The sequence below is a fragment of the Naegleria fowleri genome, assembly GCF_008403515.1.
Source record: "Naegleria fowleri strain ATCC 30894 chromosome Unknown tig9, whole genome shotgun sequence".
In the NCBI taxonomy this organism is placed as follows: domain Eukaryota; phylum Heterolobosea; class Eutetramitea; order Acrasida; family Naegleriidae; genus Naegleria; species Naegleria fowleri.
Window position 1 is genome coordinate 228,695 of NW_025407941.1, and position 24,200 is coordinate 252,894.

General features: G+C 37.6%; 12 protein-coding genes across 12 annotated transcripts; 4 read left to right on the forward strand and 8 right to left on the reverse strand.

The window, feature by feature from the left end:
• Positions 1-425: 425 nt before the first annotated feature.
• FDP41_011291 (uncharacterized protein) lies at positions 426-4,222 on the forward strand (the record flags this gene model as incomplete). Its single annotated transcript, XM_044701683.1, has 2 exons — positions 426-658; positions 721-4,222. 2 exons carry the CDS (start codon positions 426-428, stop codon positions 4,220-4,222), a joined length of 3,735 nt encoding a protein of 1,244 aa, XP_044567074.1.
• Positions 4,223-4,317: 95 nt separating this feature from the next.
• Positions 4,318-6,007, reverse strand: FDP41_011292 (uncharacterized protein; the record flags this gene model as incomplete). Its single annotated transcript, XM_044701684.1, has 4 exons — positions 4,318-4,960; positions 5,215-5,399; positions 5,465-5,553; positions 5,608-6,007. The coding sequence occupies 4 exons, from the start codon at positions 6,005-6,007 to the stop codon at positions 4,318-4,320; spliced, it is 1,317 nt and encodes a 438-aa protein (XP_044567075.1).
• A 197-nt stretch (positions 6,008-6,204) lies between these two features.
• FDP41_011293 (uncharacterized protein) lies at positions 6,205-6,981 on the reverse strand (the record flags this gene model as incomplete). The annotated part of the gene is made up of 1 exon (XM_044701685.1): positions 6,205-6,981. One exon carries the CDS (start codon positions 6,979-6,981, stop codon positions 6,205-6,207), a length of 777 nt encoding a protein of 258 aa, XP_044567076.1.
• An 856-nt stretch (positions 6,982-7,837) lies between these two features.
• FDP41_011294 (uncharacterized protein) lies at positions 7,838-8,482 on the reverse strand (the record flags this gene model as incomplete). Its single annotated transcript, XM_044701686.1, has 1 exon — positions 7,838-8,482. One exon carries the CDS (start codon positions 8,480-8,482, stop codon positions 7,838-7,840), a length of 645 nt encoding a protein of 214 aa, XP_044567077.1.
• Positions 8,483-8,555: 73 nt separating this feature from the next.
• On the reverse strand, positions 8,556-9,566 carry FDP41_011295 (uncharacterized protein; the record flags this gene model as incomplete). Its single annotated transcript, XM_044701687.1, has 1 exon — positions 8,556-9,566. One exon carries the CDS (start codon positions 9,564-9,566, stop codon positions 8,556-8,558), a length of 1,011 nt encoding a protein of 336 aa, XP_044567078.1.
• A 539-nt stretch (positions 9,567-10,105) lies between these two features.
• On the forward strand, positions 10,106-10,498 carry FDP41_011296 (uncharacterized protein; the record flags this gene model as incomplete). The annotated part of the gene is made up of 1 exon (XM_044701688.1): positions 10,106-10,498. The coding sequence occupies one exon, from the start codon at positions 10,106-10,108 to the stop codon at positions 10,496-10,498; it is 393 nt and encodes a 130-aa protein (XP_044567079.1).
• A 173-nt stretch (positions 10,499-10,671) lies between these two features.
• FDP41_011297 (uncharacterized protein) lies at positions 10,672-12,030 on the reverse strand (the record flags this gene model as incomplete). The annotated part of the gene is made up of 1 exon (XM_044701689.1): positions 10,672-12,030. The coding sequence occupies one exon, from the start codon at positions 12,028-12,030 to the stop codon at positions 10,672-10,674; it is 1,359 nt and encodes a 452-aa protein (XP_044567080.1).
• A 324-nt stretch (positions 12,031-12,354) lies between these two features.
• Positions 12,355-16,565, forward strand: FDP41_011298 (uncharacterized protein; the record flags this gene model as incomplete). The annotated part of the gene is made up of 2 exons (XM_044701690.1): positions 12,355-13,574; positions 13,643-16,565. The coding sequence occupies 2 exons, from the start codon at positions 12,355-12,357 to the stop codon at positions 16,563-16,565; spliced, it is 4,143 nt and encodes a 1,380-aa protein (XP_044567081.1).
• A 74-nt stretch (positions 16,566-16,639) lies between these two features.
• FDP41_011299 (uncharacterized protein) lies at positions 16,640-17,611 on the reverse strand (the record flags this gene model as incomplete). Its single annotated transcript, XM_044701691.1, has 1 exon — positions 16,640-17,611. The coding sequence occupies one exon, from the start codon at positions 17,609-17,611 to the stop codon at positions 16,640-16,642; it is 972 nt and encodes a 323-aa protein (XP_044567082.1).
• Positions 17,612-17,875: 264 nt separating this feature from the next.
• Positions 17,876-19,534, reverse strand: FDP41_011300 (uncharacterized protein; the record flags this gene model as incomplete). The annotated part of the gene is made up of 2 exons (XM_044701694.1): positions 17,876-18,931; positions 18,989-19,534. 2 exons carry the CDS (start codon positions 19,532-19,534, stop codon positions 17,876-17,878), a joined length of 1,602 nt encoding a protein of 533 aa, XP_044567083.1.
• A 408-nt stretch (positions 19,535-19,942) lies between these two features.
• Positions 19,943-21,229, reverse strand: FDP41_011301 (uncharacterized protein; the record flags this gene model as incomplete). The annotated part of the gene is made up of 1 exon (XM_044701695.1): positions 19,943-21,229. The coding sequence occupies one exon, from the start codon at positions 21,227-21,229 to the stop codon at positions 19,943-19,945; it is 1,287 nt and encodes a 428-aa protein (XP_044567084.1).
• Positions 21,230-21,661: 432 nt separating this feature from the next.
• Positions 21,662-24,196, forward strand: FDP41_011302 (uncharacterized protein; the record flags this gene model as incomplete). Its single annotated transcript, XM_044701696.1, has 1 exon — positions 21,662-24,196. The coding sequence occupies one exon, from the start codon at positions 21,662-21,664 to the stop codon at positions 24,194-24,196; it is 2,535 nt and encodes an 844-aa protein (XP_044567085.1).
• Between the last annotated feature and the right edge of the window lie 4 nt (positions 24,197-24,200).

A 24,200-nucleotide genomic window follows, 5' to 3' on the forward strand; every position in this document is an offset into this window, starting at 1 on the left:
CTAAACATTAAGGTTACATTGGAGGCAATGAACTCATTTTGTCAGACATTTTGTTTCATTTAACTGTTGGAATTAATTTATTTCATCCTCAAGTGAACATGCCGAGTATTAATGATAGACCTCATAGGAAGGTTAAGTGGTAGAAGATCTCACCACAAGAATCACGTGGACAGTGGTAGAAAGAATCAGGTGGACAACAACAGTCAAGATGGTAGAATGGAGATTTTAAAACGGATTTGTACTGTCAGAAGTAAGTTGGATTTAAGGAGGAGGCCCTCCACACATCATGCATAATTGGCCAAAATCATGAACAAACCGCCAAATTTAATTTCCCTCCAAGAAGTACAAAAAAATTTAATAAAAAAAACAAATGATTGGTGTTGCGAAACTCCATTAACTGACAACTGCATTCGGAATCACTAATCATGAAATTTTCGTCTTATTCAAATTATTACAAGGAAAAGAAGAAGCTCAGTCATCCGGCATTGATCAAATGGATCAAAGAGGAGAGAAAGAACCAATTGCCACCTCCTCCGAAAACAACAACAAAAAATAATCGAGAGGATGGTGATGACCTTTGTCGAAAATGTTTTCCGAACGGCCTTCAAGATGACAAAGAAAATGTTCTGAAAGAAGAAGAATTAAATGATTCGAAAAGGTTTGTATTTATTGGTGGCCTACAACAACGAATAGATGGACCCAACAACTTGAATCGATCAGAGTTCGATTTTCAAAGAATTCTGAAGAAACATCGCAACAACATTTTAATAATTTAACAAATTCAACATTGATAAATAACAAGTTAGATCTTCATAGAAAAGTAATATTCATGCATCATTCCAAGAATGAAAAATCTGATGAAATGAAAGATTTATCGGATGAACATCTTTTCGGAAAAGTGCACTCATTACTGTCATCCATCAAATCCAATAGAGTCGAACAGCAACCCAAAACCACAAACATTAGATCATCGACTGAGTTTGAGGAACAACCTCGAAATTGTTTGCACGTCTCGCCGTCTTCTCTTTTCCTAGACGGACTTCCAATACAAACCCCTAACTTTTCAAATACACTTCCCTCCACCTCAACAGAATTCTCCTCAAACGTGACTCTTTCAGAGGCATCTAGGCAAATACAAAGCATGTATAATCAGATTACATCAATATATGGTAGTGAGCCACTAAGACAGCGGCAGATTATCTTCGAAAAGCCCATTCAAAATCTAGAAAACGAAGAACGTGACGTGTCATCAACATTAAATTATTTAAAGGAAAAGCAAAAAACGTTAAGGATCACAAGATTGCAAGAAATACGATATAATATTGATCTTGAGAGGTCAGAAATGGTAAAACATCAAAAAGTGCAAGATCTGAAAAAGAGAATTAATGATCTTCGCAAGAAAATAACGTTAGAGCGTGAAAAGGACACCTTATTTAGAAAACAGAGGCTGAAAGAAATCAATAGGCTTCGTACCACAGTCAAAAATTCCACAAGGGCAAATGAAAAAACCAAAATGTTCATTACGGCTCTAAACGTAAATCAAGATAATTACAGATATCAAGTTGCAATTTATGAAGGAGAAATAGCGACTTGCTTGGCCAAATTATTTTTCTACTATTTGAAATTAGACTGCTCGACCAGCAAATACAGACAAGAATTGATTGCGAAAATGCATGATGAAGTTTATGAAGGTTTGGCACGAAACAGTTTGTTGGCTCTTCGAAACTTTGCTAAAAAGAGCATTGATCTAAGACGGCGATATGAGAAAATTTCCTCTTATGTGAAAACAAGAAAACGAGCTGAAGTAATACATCAATGGAGGATTAGAACCAAAGATTGTATTGAAGACAAGAAAAAAGAGGAGATTGCACTGACTCATTATTACAATGGTCTTCAAAAAAGAGCCTTCAATAGCTTGGTGTATATCATTACAAAACAACTCTTTAAACAATGTGGAAAAGATCTTGCACACATGTGGAAAGACAGGCAAACTCTCGGCAAGGCATTTCATGGATGGAGGCACATGGCAGAAAAGACCAAATATCTAAAACACGGCTTATTGAGGTTTGCTGTTGCTGACTCTTTCGAAGATTTGGATCGTTTCAAAACGGAGCATGAACTAGAGTCCTATCGATCTTACAATATCAGACTCAATTTTCGAACAAAAATAACAAAGAGTCTGATTCAAGTGTACAGAGAAAAGAAGAAACTGTTGAACGAGTTCGAAAACCGTCCAAAACTGATTTATGTGGATAGAAATCCAGCCAAATTAATTGATTTATCAACAATTTACAAAATCGAGAAGTCAGAAGAGCAAAACTCTTTCTATAGACACTACCATGCTTTTAAAAAAGAACATGAAGATTATGAACGGTCTCTTGAGCTAGACCTTAAACCTTTTGAAAAGACCTCCATTCCTGATTTAACTCAAAAGGTGTGGGAATTAAGACTCAAGAAGAAGGCGTTGCAACATTGGCGACTAGTGTTCTTTGAAAAAGTACTTCACCAAAGAGCAGAAACGTATCATAGAGACGTGTTGTTAAGAAAGGCCTTTTATTCTCTCGCATATAACAAGGAAGATGCTCACGAGAAAATATCTACCGTTCGAGAAATGAGTAACAAACATTTGGTTTTAAGCTTTTTTTCAAGATGGAAGGAGGCAACAAATCGCATCATCTCTGAAAAGGATTGTATCGCTGAAGAATACCACAATATCACTATTATGAGAAAGGTTTTTAATGCGATGAAACAGTCATGTTTACCTGATTACAACACTGATTTACTTGAGAGATTAGTGACGTGGAGAATGAAAGAAAAAGAAAAAACTCTAAAAAAGTGGAAAATTATGCTACTTGTCAAGAAGAGTAAGGAAAAATTTGAACAAGCTGTCAGTGATCAGTACAAAATGACTCTACTCCACAAATTAATGGTTCATTGGAAAAAACGAACACAAAAACAACAATTACTCCGTAAGGTATTAACAGCAGCTGTTGAACGCATGCGAGCCAAGACTAGAGTATTTGAAAACAAAAAACTCTTAGGAAAGTATGTATTGAAATCGCTGAAAAGGCACAAAGATACCCAAAAAGAAAGGAAAAAACAGTTCAACATGTTTATGTTGGCCAAAAAGACATATGACTCCAGTTTAAAACAAAAAGTATTCATTCTGTGGAGACTTAAATATAACATTGAGCTTGAAAAGAGAGAAATTATGGAAAACGAAGAGGAACAAATCAAAGGAGCACTTGCATCAGAGCATTATCGAAAGAGGATGACAAGAAAAATTTTGCATGCTTGGAAAGAATATACCATTGAAACGAAATTTGTGGACATTATTCTCCAGAGAAAAGCATTCAATCAATGGAGACGATTTACTTTGGAATCTAAAGAGCGATCGATTGAGGAGCCAAACAAGTTTTTGAGGAAAATCATGTTCAGAAGGTGGAAATTAGCAACCATTGAACACAAAGAGACAAGAACTTTGAATGCCTTGGCTGACCGATACCGTCATCGAAATTTGTGTAAGAAAGGCATGCAATCTCTGAAGGAATTTATCATTCATCGCAGAATAGAACATGTACAATTGATTCGCTCCAAACAATATTATATTGACACACTGAGGAGAAAAGTGATCATTTCACTTTTAATGAACATCAATGAAAAGAAGGAAAAGAGAAGAAAGAAGGATAAGGCCGATCTGTTCTATCACAAAAAGCTCATTCAATCCAATCTAAATGCACCTTTGAGTTTAGAACGATTTCTCAGACTTCCTCCAGATTCTCCACTCAATGTCGCTACCACTCTCAATATTGTGTATTACAAAATTTTATTTAAGACCATTGATTCTTGGAAGATGTTTATGAAAATTGAGAAAGAAAAAAGGTTACGATTGGCGAGAGCTGTTCATGCACATTCCACGAATTTGAAATTCAAATTCTTTGATTTGTGGAGAAGAAACAGCAAACTTGTGAGTCACAGAGCACCCAAAGTCAGCACTGAGTCATTGAGGAGAGAGAATACTTCTTCCACTGCTCTTTCCTTGAATTGGCAGAAACCCTTGTCTTTTGAGAAAATGGCAGCATCACCCATCCTTTGCAATGTGACAACGACTCCAAACAATGATCTCCCAAGCAAGGTCTTAATTCATCATCATCATTACTTGATAGCTTCAGACTCTGACTCTGATGATATTATTGAATATTTGGAAATGACTGATCCTTGAATCATGTGAATTTGTGAATATCAATTTTTTGAATGATCTAAATTTGAAATTTCAAACAAATGAAGAAGGAATATCAATTTATTGAATTATTGACATTAAAAGTCACGACCACTGGTGAAAATTTTGACCATTTCCAAGACATTTTTAGGTTGATCCATTGGTGACAAGTGACCTGCTCCATTGACGACCAATTGAATGAGATTGTCGAATTGATGCACATATCCAACGACTTGATGATCGATTTTCCATGGTTTTCTTCCAGGACCTTCATCATTCAAATATTCTTTGCTACCATGCCACTCCATTCCATCAATCCATTTTGCTGCTCCCATATAATTAATTAACCAATCGTATTGACCATTATATAAGAGAACTCTGATTTTTTGAATTGGACAATCCAACAATGCTTCAATTTGATATCTGGCAGATTGACAAATATCTGCATACAAAGCATTCCAAACATCTTGACTTGAATCATAATACTTGACTCCAAAGGTGTGCATCATTTGTTTCACATGTGGAAGTTCGACATTTTTGATATAGGCATCATTTTCATTATCAAAATAATTACGGATATCAAATTGATTAAATCCTCCTGTGCAATTAGTAATGACATAGTCTGTCATGTTGTTGTAGACATCCATGGCTTGAGAGTAACGTCCTGCTTGAATGAAGGAAACAATTTGATTTTGATATTCTAGAGTTTTTCTTCGTTGTTTGTCATCCAACAAACCAACACTATAGGTGAACAGATCATAGGTGTTAAATTGGTCAATGGGATGAGTCAGGCCGTCACCTGATTGATGAACCACATTGAATCATTGGGATATTTAAAGGGCAAATTGAATCAATCAAGAATTACTTACCAATTCCAATACCAACCAAATTGAAAGGAAAACCATATTATATGCAAATGCTGGAATACTTGTAGTAGTATTTGAATTCAAATCACCATCCTATTGAGGACCAATCCTGTTTGACACATGAAATACTATTTTCCAGCATAACTCTCTCCAAACAAATACAATGGGTTTTTCTTGTATTTGGATGCAAAACTGAGTTGGAAAAATTTGGACAAGAAGATGTGAAGCTCCATCGCCACACGTTCCTCGCTGTGAACATAACCATTGGCTTTCACATGTGAAAAACCAGCTCCTATTGGGTTGTCAATCCAAATCTTTGTGACACCGTTCAATGATTTTTTTATAGATCATCCTACTTGACATGTGTGTACACACTTACCATGTGATGATCTTCAAGCCAAGTATATTTGTTCTTGACCAATTCAAGAGTCGAAGGATCGACAAGATAAGGACCATTTTCAACAAATACTTTCGCGACATGAAGATCATAATTTGTGAAATCACACAGAAAATGAAACTTACAACCAAACATGGAACTGCTTCCAGGACCTCCTTGAAACCTAATGTCATCGTTTGAAAATAAACAGCAGCAAGCTGAAACAGAAGCAACTTTCCAAATAATCAATGGAGCGTTTTCATCTCCATTCAAAGCTTCCATAAAAACATAATACATTTGGCCACCATACGTTGAGTTCACTTCAATGAAACCACTGTACTTGAATGGATTGTCAATTTCTTTGAGATTCACACGAGGAGCATTTTGTAGAGTCTTGTTAGGAGTGGGGTTCTTTCTTGTAGCTGGGCCTGCTTGTCTCTTGCTGATTCTTGACAGCTCAAAGAATGATTTTGCCTGTGTGGAGGAAAGACAGGCTACGAGAACAAGCAATACACCAATCAACAGACAAAGCTGTGCTTTCAGCATGTTGTTTGCAATTTTTTGATCAATTCGAGTGAAAATTGTGTGAAATCTAAAGAAGAATCTGTTTGTCCCTTGAACATGTGTTGCATGAGAATTAAATGGTTTCCACAAAACAAGGTTGTTCAATTCGAACAAAAAATGATTTAACATTTATTAATAAGTATCTACCTTCGGAATAAGCTGAAAAACTGTAGATCGCTCTAATGGAAAAAACTAAAGCTACTCGTCGAAAAACCAGATTTTGTCATCTTTGTATGATGGTGCTCTTTTTCTTCTTCTCGATCTTCTTTGCTGGATTGTCGTTTCCGTTTTTGAGCAATATCATCATCGAATAAGGATTGATTCTGGATCGCTAGAGAGGAATATCGCATCGAGTTGATTTTCAGAAATTCGTCAAAAGACATGACTGCGGGATTCATCTGGTGACACATTTCATTCAAGTGAGTAGAAGTTACAGAAGCCATTGGACAGTGATTATTGTTACAATTAGTGGCGAGTGGATCGATTGAGGAGTGATGACAACAATTTAAGTCCTCTTGAATAGGTGAACAATGAATAAAAGATATTGGAAGAGTGGGAGTGGAGGGTGACAAGGATTGAAGCCTCACTTTATGACTCGTTCTATAATGCTTGTCAATCCTTAATGGAGGAACTTCAAAGGTTGGAGTAGGAGAAAGGCTCATCATGGATGAATCCTCACTCGTCGACTCATCATTGTGGAGGGAAGAAGAGAAATTTAGACTCATGTCCTCATGAAGACACGTTTGATGATGGAGTGGATAATTCGTTGTATGGTGTTGCGTGGAATCAAGCCATTGATGGTTGATGTTCATTGTTGAAAAGGAGGAAGAGCAATTAGTGGTGGTGGTGGTGGTTGTCGTGAAGGTGGTGTTAGAGAAGGTCGTTGGAGTGAGTGGGGTCGATTGATCTGGAACGAGCGAAAATGTGAAAGGTTGTTTTTGTTCTTGTTGTTGCATGATAAGCCTTATAATGTTCTATAAGAGTATACTGGTGTTGTTGAAAAATGTTTCTGAAAAGATACAAACAATCCTCTTCTTGTTCGTCAATAATGAAGAGAGAGAGCCTCAATTTGTGGTTGTGGTTGGTGTTGATGATCTCTCACGTGTGTGTGTGTTCGGAACAAATAGGCCTTGTACACACAAAAGTTAGGAGATAAAGTGATAATGGTTGGTCTTCAGTGGTGAAGGTTGGTCTGTTTTGCAAACAACAACTACTCAGAAAACTCTTGGTGAGTATATAAACTTGTGTGTGTGTGTGTTGAGGTTTTGTTTTTTTTTATTGTTTCTGATGAAAAGTGAGATCCCGCTTCGAACTTTTACATTCTTTGGGAGTATAAACTTCACTTTGTGATGCACTGAAATGAGGCTTGTGAGACAACGACAACACTATTCATGACCGAGTTGGGGAGAACCTCTTTCTTGATGTGGCTGCTTGTTGTTTACGATAGGTTGTATGTTTTCAATTATGGTGAGAAAAGGCTTGTAGTAATGACATAAAGACTTGATGATTTGATGATTGCGTTGAAGGAGGAAGTTGCCTAAATTGGATGTTGTGTGACATAATAAGGATTGACTGTAGGTGATGAGCTTTCATGTACGTGTCACACATAAGGCAGGTACTAGGCATACAACATTCTTCTCATGTGGGGTGGAATAAGACATGATTCATCCATCCAAAAGAATACTCGCAATGAAGTTTCCTCTCAAGGGTCGCTCCATTTCCTGTGTACCTTTTGAGCGTTCAGAACAACATAAATTAAATGTTCTTTTTATTGGTGTGAACAAACTCGTTTTCACAAGAAAACATTGAACATTAATTGAATAAAGGATGGAAATCTGATGATGCCAAAATACTCTCACTCTCAAAAGACAAACTAGTGCTCATGTGATTGTTGTGGCTATGATGAGATCCAATTTCGCATATGGTCAAGAAAAGTCCAGAATCATGGCAAGATTCATGTTGTTGTGGTTCTCCGTGAGTGGTAAATGCATGAGATTGGTTTTGGTGATGAGAACAGCTAAATGAATCATGTTCAATATCTTCTGCACTTCCAGCCTGAAGAATGGTTGCACTAGAGTCGACAATTTGGTGTTGATCATCAATATGAATACCACCATTCTCTTCGTGGTGAGCGTGATGAGACGAATGATCCATGTCACCGTTTTCAGGAGAAGGCATTTGGGTCATTTGAAGCCAATGTTGCTGTTGCTCAACCAAATTTGAATAAAAGTGTGAATACAACTTTTGTTGCAACAATTCAAAGGCAATGGTCTTGTCGTTGGCATCCATTTCGTCATGCAATTTGAGCAGTGCATCTAAGGTATGGGAGAATTTTTCCATGAGCTTTTTCTTTTGCTTGAGGGTCTTTGTGGGAGAGGCCGAAGTAGGTTGAGCGTTTTTCACAGTGCTTGTTGCATTATGCTCGGCACTCGATGGTTGAGGAGAGAGAGAAGTCATTTCTTCACCATTCGAAGCTGTCAACAACTTGGAAGGTTCATGCTTCTTCTCAATCTTTAAGGGAATGACAGTATTACCAGCCATGGAGGTTGAACGCTTTCTCTTCTTCAAATCCATATGAGCAGCACCCCTTCTTTTTCTTCTTCTTATCTCCAGAGGCTTGATTGAGAAGAGCATTGGCCACTACATGAGCTCCTGAACTTTCGGTGGTTTCATTATTGGCATCACTATTGGAAGCAGTAGTGCTACTAGAGGTAGTACTACCACTGGACGAAGAAGCTTGTTGTGACGAAGAGTTCATTCCCGATGTTAACAAACCATCGGAGGCTCCTCTCTCAGAGACCTTAGGTCTTCTTGCATAGACAAGAAATGGAGCTGACTTGAGCACAACAACTGGAGTACTAATTGATCCATGAGCATCGGAAAATAATTGAAGCAAGAGTCTCCATTTGCTCTTGTTATAATGGAAACTCACATCTTTAAACTTGATTTTGTGTGTGGCTTCAAAGGAGAGAGCACCCCCCGAGGAGGTTTGCTTGAGAGAGATGAGAGAATCATCAATGATGGCCTTTCCATCCTTTTTAATTTCCTTCGCAGAATCTTCATCAATTACTGTAACACGACACATTAAAAGTTTGGGGTTCTCCTTCAATTCATTACCATCCACGTTCACCGTACACTTGTATTGGAGTTTATATCTGAGAGAAGAGTACATTTTGCAGGGAGTGTCATAGACAGGCTCGGACTCATCACGAGTAGTGATACCAACGAGAATGGAATAGGCTGCTGTTTGTTGGTTTTGGACGGTTTCATCCTTTATCCATTGTCTGTTGCTGTTGTTGAGAGAGGTCGTAGTGGTGGTTGTGTCTGAGGTAGTAGTGCCGTTAGGAGTAAGCTCGTTATTGTCTTCAATGTCATCTTGCGATTCGGTTTGAGGGGTCGACGAAGACTTTTTGAGTTGTCGTCTTTTAGAGGTGGTTTTCTTTTGTTGTTGTTGCTTCTTAGAAGAGGTTGTTGCCGTTGATGATGATGGTGATGCGGAGGAGAATTCTTCTTGTTGTTCAGTTTCGTTATGGTCTGGCATTGTTGTGGATATGGGTATTTTGTTTAGTTGGTGTGGTCGTTGCGTTGAGGAGATGATTTAAGTAAATTGTGCTGAGAGAGAATTTTCAATGTGGGAATTTTCAACTGAAGGACGAGATTCGATGAATAACTAAACACAGATGCAGCAAAAGATAGCGCTGAAGAATGTGAGAGATGTGAAAGTTGTTGTTTTTTTTTTCAAACTATCCAAAATGGAATGCAATTGACCCATATGAATATACTGTGCGACGCTATTCTTGGTGATTCTTTCTTCATTACGATTCGGTCAAAAGTAAGGTCGCTGCTTTCAAATCATCTAATATATTAACCCTTAGAACTGTAATTACCTTACAACATCTTTTCATCTCGAGCAAAAAGTTGAGCTCCAACGTTTGTCAAGTGTCAATATTAATTAATAATAATAATATTTATCAATACTAGTAAAGAAAGGTGTCAAAGAGTAATTTTTTATTAGAACAAAAGACCATAAAGGATTCGTTGCGTATTATTTGAAATCAAACAACAAAAAATTACCTCGAGATGAAGTTGGTCCCTCTACGCAAATCAGATTTCATTCAACACCTCAAGAACCAACAAATAACCGCAACCACATGCACATGCAAACCCACGAAAAACGACATTGGCATTTTACTCGAATTCAATGAGGAGGAAGAAGGTCGTGAATTGGCCATTTCTCCACAAAAACTGTCAGAAATAATTAATGAAAACACTAATTCAATCAGTAAGAGGAATATCATTGGCCTGGCTTCTTCATTGAGCTTCTCAATTCATGATCATGCCATTCCTTTTGGAATGTGGAAATGGGAATATCCAAACTCTGGTCGCACGTTGTTTGTGACGCTACCAGGGGATGGAAATGAAATATGGAATTGGTTGGACAAGTTTCCAGAGCAAAAGTTGTCAAAACTTTGAGAACTTGTTTCAAAATCGGGCTGTTATTATAAAATCAACACTCCAGAGATCCAAAGCAAACCAAGATCACAATGCTAAACGTTCAAAACATGTTTAAGCTATGCCATGTCATTAAGATTTCACTGGATGAAACCGTGACAGTTTCGATATTTTCAAAAGTAGAACTAGAGTTTCTAGTGGTGTGTGGACACAATTATGTCAAGTAACAGGTGATTGTTTGGATTTGATGTATTTGTAGCCTTTAGAAGCTTTTTGAAAAAATGCAAAACCAATCCCTCGGTGTAATCCAAGTAAATAACATATCCTGAATGTTGAAGGACAATTTTCACAATAGTTTTGTAAAAATCTGCTTCCCTAGAGCGAGGGAACATTCCTTTTGAATACTTATCGAAGGGTATTATCTTTGAAATATCAAAAAATGTTCCATGATATTGAATTCCACAGTAATACGAGTTGCCTGTGAGGTAGATTAATTTAGGATTGCAGATGGACCTTCCCAAGAATAAATCTCGTGTAAATTGAGCATCGAAAATATTTGAAAAATAGTCAAAACCGTGGTGATTCGCCTCATCACTATTGCTCATGTTAAATTTAACAAGTTTGTGCTCAAGCATTGGCTTTGAAGTAGTATTTGTTGAATATTCTCCAATGAAGTTCTTTTTAGAGCCACAGAAATAGAATTCTTTTTGCTCGTTTTCCTCAAACAAATAAAACACAGTATTGCTTCCAGAATACACATTAGATACGCGAAGATAGTTCAAAGGAATATTGACAAATGGGACATCGTTCTCAAACGTGTCGTATGTTGTCAATTGATTTGAGCTATTACTTCCTGCAACTGATACTGTTTGATCATCGTGCAATACAACACTATGAAAGTCTCCACATTCCATTTTCACAACCCGTTTTTTAAATCGTTGAACCATGAATTTCCATGAATGATATGCATTATTTGAAAGATATTCGTCTTTACATCTAACCCAATTTTGACCTGTAAAATGAACATCATGGTAATCAATGATGCACAAACTAAACGAGAAGCAACATCCACACTGAGAAATCTCTAAAGGGTTATATTTCGTATAACCATTCACATCAACAATTTCTTTTTTTGGTGCAAACATTAGCTCTGGTCGAGAACAATACAAATCTTCTTCTCGAGAAAAGGCCATACGATAGTACCCATTGTTTCCCATTCCGTAGATGAAATTTTCTTGTGTGGTTACATCTTTAACAACAAATAACACTGCTTCAGTATAGGATGCGATTTCTTTCACCCTGAGATTTGTGGATCCATCAAACGGATGTAATTTTGAAATTCCCTGTCGACAGGGAACGCTTTGATCATCTTCACTGACCGATGTTTTGATCACAAAAACAATACCGGAATGACTCACAACAAATAATATCTTATTCCATGCAGAAAAATGCACTTGTTTGATGGACTCTATTTCTGAACAATTAAAATACTCGGGAGGCTCTTGAGTTTCTGCTCCATACGAATTCGGAAAGGGAACAAACACCAACTCCATCTTTGTTATTATATCTGCAGATCTGTTATAACAATTACACAATATTTTTTTTAAAGTGGAGTGAACAAGTTCCTCTTTTCTGGAAATTGCAAACTTGACGGTTATTAGGATCAACATTGTTCTCTCCAAATTGAGATGGAAATTGTAGATCCACCATGAGTAAATCAAGCTTAATCAATATTAAAAAACTTTTTTCATTTCACCGTTTTTCAATAAGCCAATAAACCGTCATCTGTCAACAATAATTTCCGTTGCATGACCGCGATCAATACTGAACTCAAAAAAAGAGCACTCTCTTCAACCGCACCACCAGCAACAACAAAAATGAAAAAGAAGGGGTTCTTCTCGAGCCGAGATAACACCTCTCCCAAAGCCAGAGATCACTACGTTCTAGGCTCTACATCATCCTCTTCTACAACAACTTCTTCGTCCAACAATAACCCTTCCATCAATGGATCATCATCAACAACTACTACTTCCTCCTCATCAACAACAACAACCACAGGTGGAGGTACTTCAAGTAGTTCCTCCTCCTCATCATCATCACGTAAAAAGGGATCCAAACAACAACAAATGGAAATCTCTCGACCTTCCAGTTTCAAACTCATTCAAAGTTTTAATACCAACGGAGCTTCTGGTGGAAGTGGTAACAATACTCCACTCACCATTACCTCTTCCACCATGTTGGAAGGTCAATTATTACAGAAACAATTACAAGAAATTCAGAATGAGAGTAGTAGTAGTAGTGATTCATCATCTTCCATGACAAGTGCTAGTCATAGTAGTGGCAGCACGAGTGTTAACACTACTTCTTCTTCCTCAACAACCATGACAAACAACAATGAAAGTGATTCATCTTCACTCTCGATTGTAACACCAACCATGAACAACCGAATGAGAACAGTGAATCCTTTGGGTGATGCTTCCGCAACGTATTTAAAGAGTCCAACTATGAGCAATGCTTCGATGGCTCCATCACTCACTTCGGTATTGGTACAACAGGGAGATCGAGCACACCATAAAACGAAATATACGACTCTTTCGATTAGTACGCCTCGAGACAAGTCTCCTGTCAAGTCTCCTGAAATGGATTTGTCAGCTGACAACTTGAAAAAAATTGATGAGGATTTTGAAAACGTTTTGAAAATGAGAGCGGTCAGACAGTTTGAGATTGAATTCATGGTCAAAAACTGGACCATGAAACAAAAATTATCGTTGATTCAGATGAATGACAGATTGACACGCCCAAATTTGGGAGAAAATGGTATGGACGGAATTCTTTCAGAGCATCCTTCACTTTCTGATGAGATTGGAGAAATTCTTTCTGTGATATTTTCATACTTGCAAGAGTATGAGCATCTCATTTCAAACGTTAAACATCATCAAAAGAAATTGAGAACCATATTAGACGTTTTGAGACACCTTTCGGTGTCCCTCCGTACACGTGAAATTAATTTTGTCATTGAATTTATCCAACAAGATGGTGTTCATGCAATGAGCTTACTCCTCACGAAGGTCAATAGGCCCTACAAGTTGAACCTAGGGTATGTAGTATCGGTTGTTTGTGACATTGTAAAACATTAATTTGATTCATTATTATCATTTATAATAGTCACGACAAGGAACGAAAGAAGAAAGTTGCACGTCAATTATTGGAATTAGAGGTTCTACAACAGGTAATTCTTTGTTTTCATGGAATTGTTGACATAGATGAAGGAATGGTCTCATTCATTCAACACGCAGATGTTATTAAACATCTTTTAATGATTTGTGACTTTGAGGCATTCCTCAAAGAAATGGTAGAGTATTCAAACTTTATCAGTGAGCACTCTCAGAGTGAAATGGTGACAAGTCCTAGAGGAAGTAAACCATTCACTCATCTAACCAATCCAAACTCTAACAGTTCATCCACTTCCACCTCAACAGCCGACAATCATACAGATGGATCAAGTTCAGATGAAGAACCTGAAGCTGATTTACCATCTACGTGCACAAACAATCAGGTTATAACCTCTCCAAGAAGAAAAATGACAAAGACTCTGAAAGGTCTTGTCAATGAATTAATTATTCAAAAATGCAATCTTAGATCAAAGATTCTACTGTTACTTTCTGTAATTACATATTTTCCTGGAGAAAATGGATTTTGGGTGACATTAGAGTGTGTCAACAGTTACAAACTAATGAAGAATGAAAAGTATCGATTCAAAGAGATTGTCACATGCTTAGAGTCAACATTTTATCACGAACAAGAGTTATCTGCTCACATGCTAATGTTCATTAATGCCTTCCTGTATGGGACAAAACAGTCAAGCTTTGCCAGCCATCTTTATAGAGAATTTACAAATATTGGTCTCAAGCAATTCATCAAAACAAATTCAGAAAAGCAAGGAGAAATTACAAATTCCAAACTTGCCACTCAATGTAAAATGTTTTTAGATTACGAAGACACTGAAAGAAAACTATTCCAAAGTGTCTTTAAAGGAGACAATCAAATTTCCAAGCAAGATGAAGAATTATGGCTCTCAATTTCTGATCCTATAGAAATGGCACAAGTCATGAAAATGCGATTGGGAGAATCTGTGGAAGCCAACAGCTCAATGATTAACACTCTCAAGTTGCTTCTTCTCGTGTCCATGCACAAAAACAAGGATAAGCTTGACAATAATTGGAGTGTGATCGAACAAATTATTTCACAAACAATTTCTCCCTCAGGAGATGTCCAAGAAAAAAGCGGAGGAGGCGCTGACCGAATAGAAGCTTTGAAATTACAAACACTCACTGAAGAGCAACGCAAAACCATTCAAAAACTTGAAAAAGAAAGATCCAAAGCCATTGACATTCTCGATCAACTTTCAGACATTACTCGCAACAACAAGCAAAATGCCACACTCACAGTCGATCAATTAGATTCACCTCAACAACAACAAGAATATCCTCTTCTTCACAAATTAATTCAATTCTCAACCAATCCTTTATCAGAAAAATATGGTTTCAACATTGATGCCAAACCTCTCGAAACTGCAACCATTCATTCTGATGCGACCAATATTCCTCCTCCTCCGCCACCACCAACAGACAACATGGGTGGCAATATTCCTCCGCCACCACCAGGTATGGATGGTGGCAATATTCCCCCTCCACCTCCTGGATTGGGACCTCCGCCACCACCTGGAATGAATGGCATTCCTCCTCCGCCAAGTGGTGGCGGTCTCTTTGGCATGTTCCAAACGAAACTTCCAAAAATTCCTGATCTTAAAGCGAGTACTGATACAAGAAAAATTCACATTGCTGGTGACAAGATTAATAATAAGGAAATTGAAAAAACTGGTTGGTTCAAGTTATTGGAAACTCATGCTTCTTCTGCTGCAACATTGTTCGATACACGTTTGTTTGAGAATAACTTTTTAAAGAAGGAAACAAGGGATGCACCCACTGGATCAGATCCTAGTGCTCCTGCTCTTGTGACATTCTTGGATTCAAAAGTTGGCTACCAATTGTCATTGTTGTTGGGTTACTTGAAAAAGAGTGAACGAGAGATTAGAACATGCATTATTGAGCTCAATGACAAGGAATTGCAAAAACAAACCATTCACGCTCTGAAAGATTTGTGTCCTGATGATGAAAAGTTTAAAGAAATTGAAGGGTTTGTTCAAAAAGGAGATGGCTATTTGGAACAATTGGAACCTGGTGACAAATTATTTTACTATCTCAAAGATATTCCAAGACTTAAACAACGATTTACAGCTTGGTCTGCACAAATTTACTTTGAAGGTTCTGTGAGAACAGTTGAACCAGATATTCAATCATGTATCAAGGCATGCAAAGGAGTAATGGAATGTAAGAGCTTCCAAAAAATTCTTGCATTTATTGTAATTCTTGTAAATTTCTTGAATAAGGCCAAGACAGATAAGGACAAGGTTTATGGATTCAAGCTTAACTTTTTGACCAAACTTGGAGATATCAAATCATCGAGTGACCCTAACCGATCAGTGTTGAATTATTTGTGTGAATTAATGCTCGTAAAAGAGGACAAATTAATTCCTACCATGCTAAATGAAATTGCTGATTATGCTGAAATTGGAAGTAGAATTGAGGTTCCAGAACTCAAAAAGGAAATTTCAAAATTAGGTGAATCTCTAAAGATTATTAGTACAGAGCTTGATTATTACAAGAAGGAAAAGAAATTTGTACATGATCGATTTCCAGCTCAACTCGAAGAATTTTATCAGCAAGCCAAAATTGAAATGGACAAAATTACCAAAGCTCAGGAAAAGTTAGAGAAAACTCTCAAAGATCTTGCTGTATTCTTTGGAGAAAAGGAGAAGGATGTTTGTGAGACACCTCACCTCTTCTTTGCAAGCGTATCGACCTTCCTGAAGCAAGTGGATGCTACTTTCAGCAAGATTAAGGAAGAAAAAGAAAAGCAAAAGGATGCCCAACTCAAGAAGGAGCTCAAGAACTTCCTTCAAAACCGAAGGACAGAAGGAAATATGGCTATACTTTCAGCTGTTGCCAATGGAGATATTCGAAAATAACTTTTTTCAGAATACAAATTTCAATACATGAATGACATTTAATAAATAGGTGTGATATTATTGTTGTGTTTCTTTTACACAACCAGAGAGTTGTTGATGTCTTCTTTTTCATCTTCCAAATGGGCTAAATTGAAATATCCCTTAAACTTGGGAGCATTCTTATTGGTGAGAATTTTAGATTTCACTTGTCGATGACTCGCCGAGAGTTCAAGCATGTTTAATTGGTCTTCCAGTTGTGTCTCAATCAAGTCTCCATTCATCACTTGTTTGAAAATAATTCTCTTCTTTCTTCCTTCGGAAAGATCTGTCACTTCAGAGTAATCAGTGTCACTCGAAGAACCGCTTCCACTGCCACTCGCATCAGAATAAATACCAAGCTCAATATTTTCTCCTTTTTGTTGTCGTCGAGCTTCCTCGCTTTCTCTTCTCTCTTTCCTTCGTTTTCGTTGCAATTCTTTGGCATCCTTCAGCTTCTCTTCTGTCATGCTCATTCCACCAAATTCTTTGGTGATTCTCCTTCCAGCTTTGATGGTTCGATCTAATTTCCCAAGTTGACTTTTCACTCGATGCAAAGCTTCCTTTTTGAGTTGCTTCATTTGTAGTAATCGTTGTTCGCCCTCAAGAAATCCCTCCTCTCCATACTTTTTTGCCATTAATCGCTGCAATCGTAAATCATCTCGTATTTGCATAATTTCAGTTTGTAACAGTGCAATATGATCCTCCATATTGGACAGGACGTCATCCACCTTTTTGGCCCTTCCATCCAGAGAGTTCGTTTTCTTTATAAATGATCGAGTGGATGAGGTTGGAGACAGCAAGGTATCTCCCGAATTTGTATTTCTATGCGAGTTGTTGTGATGATGATGATGATTGTTTTTAAATAATGGATGAGAGGAGGTGGAAAGGGAAGAAGAAGATAGAGAAGAGGCAGCTGCACCATTCGCACTACTACTCACTCTCGAGGAGGAGGATGAAATATTACTTGCATCTTGCAGAAAGGAGTGCTGCTGTATTGGAGCTCCTCCTCCGGTTCGGTTGTTCGTCATGGAATTGGCCAACATATCTTTGGATCTGATGCCAGTCTAACTTTTTTTACAACTTTTTTTACAAATTGCAAAACGTACAATTTTGGCGGGAAAACAATGATGCTATTTCAATCAACTAATTTGTATTGATTTAATAATTTCTAGAAATAAGCATATTAGATAGATCTTCTCCTAATTGTACAACACGTATGGTTGATCCCAATATTGGGTTATGAGTAATTTCGATCCTTTGTTAGGTACATTTGATTTATAGAGAATTATATATTAATAGAGAATAAGAGGGAATGGAAGGAATGCAAACCAATTTCTCACAAATCCATACATAAACAAGAAAAGCATGACATCACCAAAATAATATCCCAATTGATCTTGGTTCCACTTTTGAATATATTCTCTTAATGGAAGAGAGTTGTTTTTGAGATGGGTTTGTTCTGATTGTGATTGATAATTGGGTCTATAATTTCCAATGACAACGGTGTAGGAAAATAATATGAATGCACGAATCATGGTTTTGGAAATGGTTAATAATTTCAATGACTTTGGACGTTTGGCATGAATGAAAAATGCAAAAGCAGAACTTAATATAAGAGCTTTTACGAACATGTGTTGATTATTGGAATAATCTGGATTAAGCCAATTTTGTGTGGAAGAAGATAACGATGCACTTGTTTTACCATTGATAGTCATGTTCATTCGATCTTCCAATACGCGAACTTGATCTCTGAAATCATAATCTGGCATTGAGGTGTTTAGTGATGACTCAATCATGCTCTTGACTGGATTGGAATGAAGCAATTGAGATGTCGTCAATGATGTGGGATTAATTGCTCCAGACTGGTTGCTTTCCAATGTTTGAACCATTCGACTCACACACAATGTTGCAATGCATTTATCGAGCGCATGTTCACTCTTGAAGAGCGTGGTGAGATGATGAGCATAAATATTGGTCGAAATGTTTTCTCCATCCTCTTTAAGAAGGTGTTCCAATAAATACTTGTTGGAGAAGACATTATTGAGCATGTCCAATGCAATCTGTTCCTTTTTGTTCAGACGCTGCTTGTTGGAAGAGGTCGATGGAAGTTGTGAATTTGTCACCATCCATGCTTCCTTGAAATTCAATTTAGAATAATTCTCTCTCAAAATGTTTAAGGTCATCTCAATGATATTAAATTCAGGTCTTTGAGTGGAGGCCATGAAAAACTCTTCAGACAATTTGGGAGAGGATCGTTTTTGAAAAATACATGACAAAATTTCGAGGGCACATTCACTGAGGTCACTATTGTTCGAACAAGCCAGAGAATAAATGTTGTTGGTAAAGTTCTTGATAGAATTTTGATTCATACAAGTGAGGATGAGTTACTACCTTAAAAAACTTACGACATTGAAAAAATCCTCAATATACTGATGTGCCTTGACAAGAGACAAAATTTCTTTCAAAAGATCCAATACTCTGTCTTGCTCATTCGGTTTTATAAACGTCTCGTTCAACAACAATTTCAAATCTTCATTATTCGACAATGATAGTCTTTTGAAATAGTAATACGCCATCCATGCGAAATAGGGAAGAGAGCAAATTCCAAACATGTTCAACCATGTGTTGAAATTGAAAATTTTAAAGTGATCCTTTTCATTGTTATCGCCATTCGTAGAATTTTTGTCTTGTTTGCTCTCTTGATCTCCCTTTTTTCCAGAATTGTTCAATAAAACTTTTGTTGCTCCTCCTCCTTGTAGTGACCAAGTGGTGGCAGCATAGTGAAAGGCTCGGAATGATTCTAGCATGCCGTGTCTTGTCGAAAACACATGACTTTCTCCTTTCATCCATGCTGAAATTGGGTTCTGTATTGTGGATGATGAGAAAAGAGTTGCACGAGATGTCGACATCATTTGTTGCTTTGACATGTGTTTTACTGCACTTGACCACATTTTTTTTTGAATGGGACAGATAAGGACAGAACAATCAAAATAATCATCTCAAGAGGTGATTAGTAAAATACGATCCACTAACGTTAGTAGGTTGTAAAACCTTTTCAAAAACACAAAATTATTTTTTCAAAATTGTGTAGAGAACTATCAAACACTTGAGAAGAGCTTTGCGATCAGTGATTATGAATCATCCTTTTGTGAAGAGACTCACTGCCCTAGTGCACACTGATAACATGACAGTCTTGAATCTGAAGAGTAAGTGGAGCTTCGTGTTGGATGTGCTTCACCCTTATAGGATTCTCGGTTAACGGTTAAAGACTTTATACAAGCCAAGCGGGCGTGTCAATTATATGGAACGACTTTGCTATTCTCATTGTGGTTCTCTTGAATTTAATTTTTTATTGCCCATTATTGTTGATGGTGTAAGCAAATTCGAGGCACTTGATAGCAAACTTTGCTCAAGGTCGCCACCGATGGAGAAACAACATTACTGTGTGAGTTCTCATCACCATCGTGGTTCAATCCGAGAAGAGATTGGAGAGAGTTAGCAAAGAATTGTTTGGCATGGTGCAAATTGTCGAATAAACGTGAGTAGGTTTTGCCACTTGATCCGAGAGTACCAAATCTTGAGTACACAACAAACACATTCCTGAACAAGAGGTGAGTTTGTAATTGGAGGATGACAAACTGTCCATCTTGCAATCCGTGAATGAGTACATTGAAGGCCTGATCGTGCTTGTTGTTGCTTAACTTGCTGACTGAATCGTTAGGAACAGTGGCTTGATGATTATCCAAATTCTCAGCATAAACTCGACCTCCTGTGAGCATGAGTGTACAGTAAGGATCAATATGTAGTGCATATTTAGATGACAAACTGGTGGCAGCTGTGGTTGTTGTTGAAGCCAATGGCGATGATGATGACGCTAATTCTTCCCTAGATTCCCTTCCAACAACAAGTAAACGTTTCAATCTGTTTTCAAGAGTGGCCGGTTCCTCAAGAGCAAGACAAGACGAGGATGTTTCACCAATCACTGAAGTGCTGTCATTTCCATTGATCTTCCACGGGCATTCGAGTACTGCGTTCGGATCATAGCTTAGGGTCGTGTTGTTGTAGCTACACGTGAAGAGAGAAGAGGCTTGCAAAATGTTGGAGAGGAGAAAGGCAGAATTACTCGCATACTCAATCCCCATCACTGCGGGAAGAGCAGCTGATGATAATGATGAGAGGGAGTTAGACTTGGTTCGTTTGGTGAGTTGTTGTTGGATCGTGGTGGAGTTTGGTGAGTTGTTGTTGTTATTGTGGTGATGACCATTACTATGGTTGTGCTTGTTGTTGTTGTTGCCATTCTCAGGTGAAGATGATGGATGCTCCTTTCGTTTCCTAATCCTTCTCTTGTGATGATTCATGAGGGAAGAGAAACCATCACTGGATGAAAGTGGTGTGTCTTTGATGAGCAATGTTCTTGATGATGGTGATCCATCAATGAGTGTTGCAGAAATATCTCCAGAGAGAGGATGGTTATTGGTGAATGAGGTGGACGTGCTTGTGGTAATATGATGATGATCATCATTCATTCTAGCACTGATTCCATTGTTGTTGGATTCGTTTGCCTTGATCTTGTCTTGAGGAGGAGGAGGTTGTTGTTGTTGTTGCGGAGAAGTATCATCGGCGGCGGAAGCTTGAGCAGAAATCATTCTTGTGTTTCTTCTTCGTTTTCTTTTCGTCTTTAAATTATTATTATTTTATTAAAAATTTCACAATTTGATTGATTGAATTCAACAACAGCAGTTACGAAGCACACGTGTGTTGGTCTTCTCCGTATGATTTCCAAATGATCATGATCAGAAAGGCGTTTCATCGACCTGGTGGTGTCGAAGGTTACAATACTACTTTGAAACAAATTTGCAACCACCTCATCATTACGATAATTGGATCATTCCGACGTTGCCACTTCACAACACCTGGCCCCCTTCAAACAAAAAAATATGTCAACGAAGAGAGTGGTCATGGGTAGGGCAACCAATGCTGTCAAACATGACAGCAGCATCATCCACACACATTACAAGAACCCAAAATTTTCTTCTACTTTTCTTCTCTCTCTTTTCACGCTCTTCTTGTTCATGATAATGTCCATGACGAAAACCGACTGTGCGTTTTCTCTCAATTTTGTGAGTGCAGAACCCCTTCCGACTTTCAAGTTAAATCCCATTGATGGCAGAATTTCAAGTCTTCAATATATTGGCAAAAATGTTGTCGTGGTTCAAACCAGTGATAAGTTTAGTTATGTGAGTGTCGATCAAGGTGTCAACTTTTACAATTTGAATCAATTGCTCAAAACATGTGAGGAGTACAAGTGCATTGACAGTGTGGTGAAACACCCAACAGATACCAACCTGTTTGTCTTGCTATCAAGTCAGAAGAATTCACAGTTTATTTGCACAAATTTAAACTCTCTCACAGGTCCTCAAGAAATTGATAAATTGAGTTGTGTTCAGAGATATTTACCAAAAAGTACACTCACAGACGACGACTCCAACTCTTCAAAGAATAGGTATCATCATGCAGTTTTGAAATATATTTTCCATCCTATTATTCATGATACAATTCTCGTTTTAATGAGCGATCACACGTTATATATTAGCTATAATCTGGGAGCGAATTTTTTCAAGTTAAAATCTGGTGTGAAATCAATTTCATTTGCGAACAAGGAATCGAGAATGTACAGCGATACTCTCTTGTTTGGAATTAAAGAGATTGAAGACGGAACTAGTTACTTCTTCAGCATGGACTCTCGTAATAGAAACGAGGAGGACAATGAAATTATAATGCATCCCAGAGATTTCATGATGTATGGACAATTTTTATTTGTTGCCACCACAGATGCATCACTTGTGACAGCAAATGGTCAACCTGAATATGTTGCCAAACTCTATGTAAGCTCTGACAATGGTCACAGCTTCAACCGAGTGAGAATAACAAACAGAAATGGAGTTCTCGAGAAATCGTTTGTAATATTGGATGGAAGCGAGGGAGCTGTTTTTATCAATGTACAGCAAGAACAAATTGTGGCATCCTCATCATCGTCACAATATTCACCCAGATTTGGAAAAGTCTATCTTTCCGATTCGCGTGGTGTGAAATATAAGGAATCTCTGTGGAATAATAGAAAAGAAGGAGGTCATGCAGATTTTACAAAAGTAAAATCACTCGAAGGCGTCTATTTGGCCAATCAAGTTCACACCGATGATATGGGAACTGTTGAGATTTATGATTGCAACAATTGTAATGGCTATGAGGATTGCACAAACAAGTGTAAAACAAAATCATTGATTACATTCGACAAGATGACATGGCAATATATTCAACCACCCAAAGTAGACGCTCAAGGAAAGCCCATTCAATGTTCCAACTGCTATCTCAATATTCATGGGTTCACAGCTAGCTCTTCTTCAAATTATGTCAAAATTCTTTCTCACAAAGATGCAGTAGGCATCATTCTAGCCAATGGAAATGTTGGACAATATTTGGACTCCAAAATTGTGAATACCTACATGAGTAGAGATGGTGGATTGAGCTGGTTTGAAATTGCTAAAGGATCACACTTGTATGAAATTTTAAATCATGGCGGAATTTTAGTCACTGTGAAAAACAATCAACCTACGGTAGAGATTAGATACACTCTCGATGAGGCAGAAACTTGGATTACTGCAAACTTTACGGACCGATCCAATAGTCCCTATCATATCAGCAAATTATATGTCAATGAGAAACATGATCCATTGGCAAAGTATATGATTATTCATGGCTCTGGAGATACTACTGGAGACATTCTTATTCGAGCTGATTTTTCTCATGTCCAGGAACGTGAATGTAATGGAATTAACAATCCATACGATCAGAACAGTGATTATGAATACTTTAAACCTCACAGTTATTCAAATAATTGCTTCTTGGGTCGCGTGGTGGAATACACACGAAGAAAGAGAAGTGCCAAATGTTTTAATCCTCAACTCACAGAAGATCGACCCATCAAGATTAAGAATTGTGAATGTACCTATGCAGACTATGACTGTGATTATGGATATGACAAGAAATTGAATCAAGACAGGACTAGTTTCACTTGCACTGCACTATCACCACAACTCGAAGAAGAATCTAAAAGCCCATCACTTTCCTCCTGTCAAACTGAGAGGTATTACAATGAATCGAGAGGATTTGCGAGACTTCCTGGCAATACATGCGTGGGTGGAATGAGTTCCAAGTTGGATCCTATTCAGAGAGATTGTCCCACGTCCATGAGTGGATGGGCCATCTTTATTCTACTTTTATTCTTCTTCTTCTTGGTCATGTTCACTGTTCTTCTCATTTACAAACATTCCTCTCGTTTGCAAGCATTGTTCAATCCAAACAAAATGAGATATCGATACAATCAACTCATTAATGATATGAGCGCAAGTGAAGGATCTCTTGAACAAGATATTGAAAATAATAATTTTACCGATCGAAATCAAAGTTATGAAATTCACAATAACCAAGATACGTTTGACAATCGTATTGAACAATCGGATGATGAAGATTTTGGTTTGGATGTTACTGAAGAGGAACAGGAAGCTCCAGAAGAACTTAATGAAAGAGGTCTATTCAAAACTTCTCAACAATGAGAGT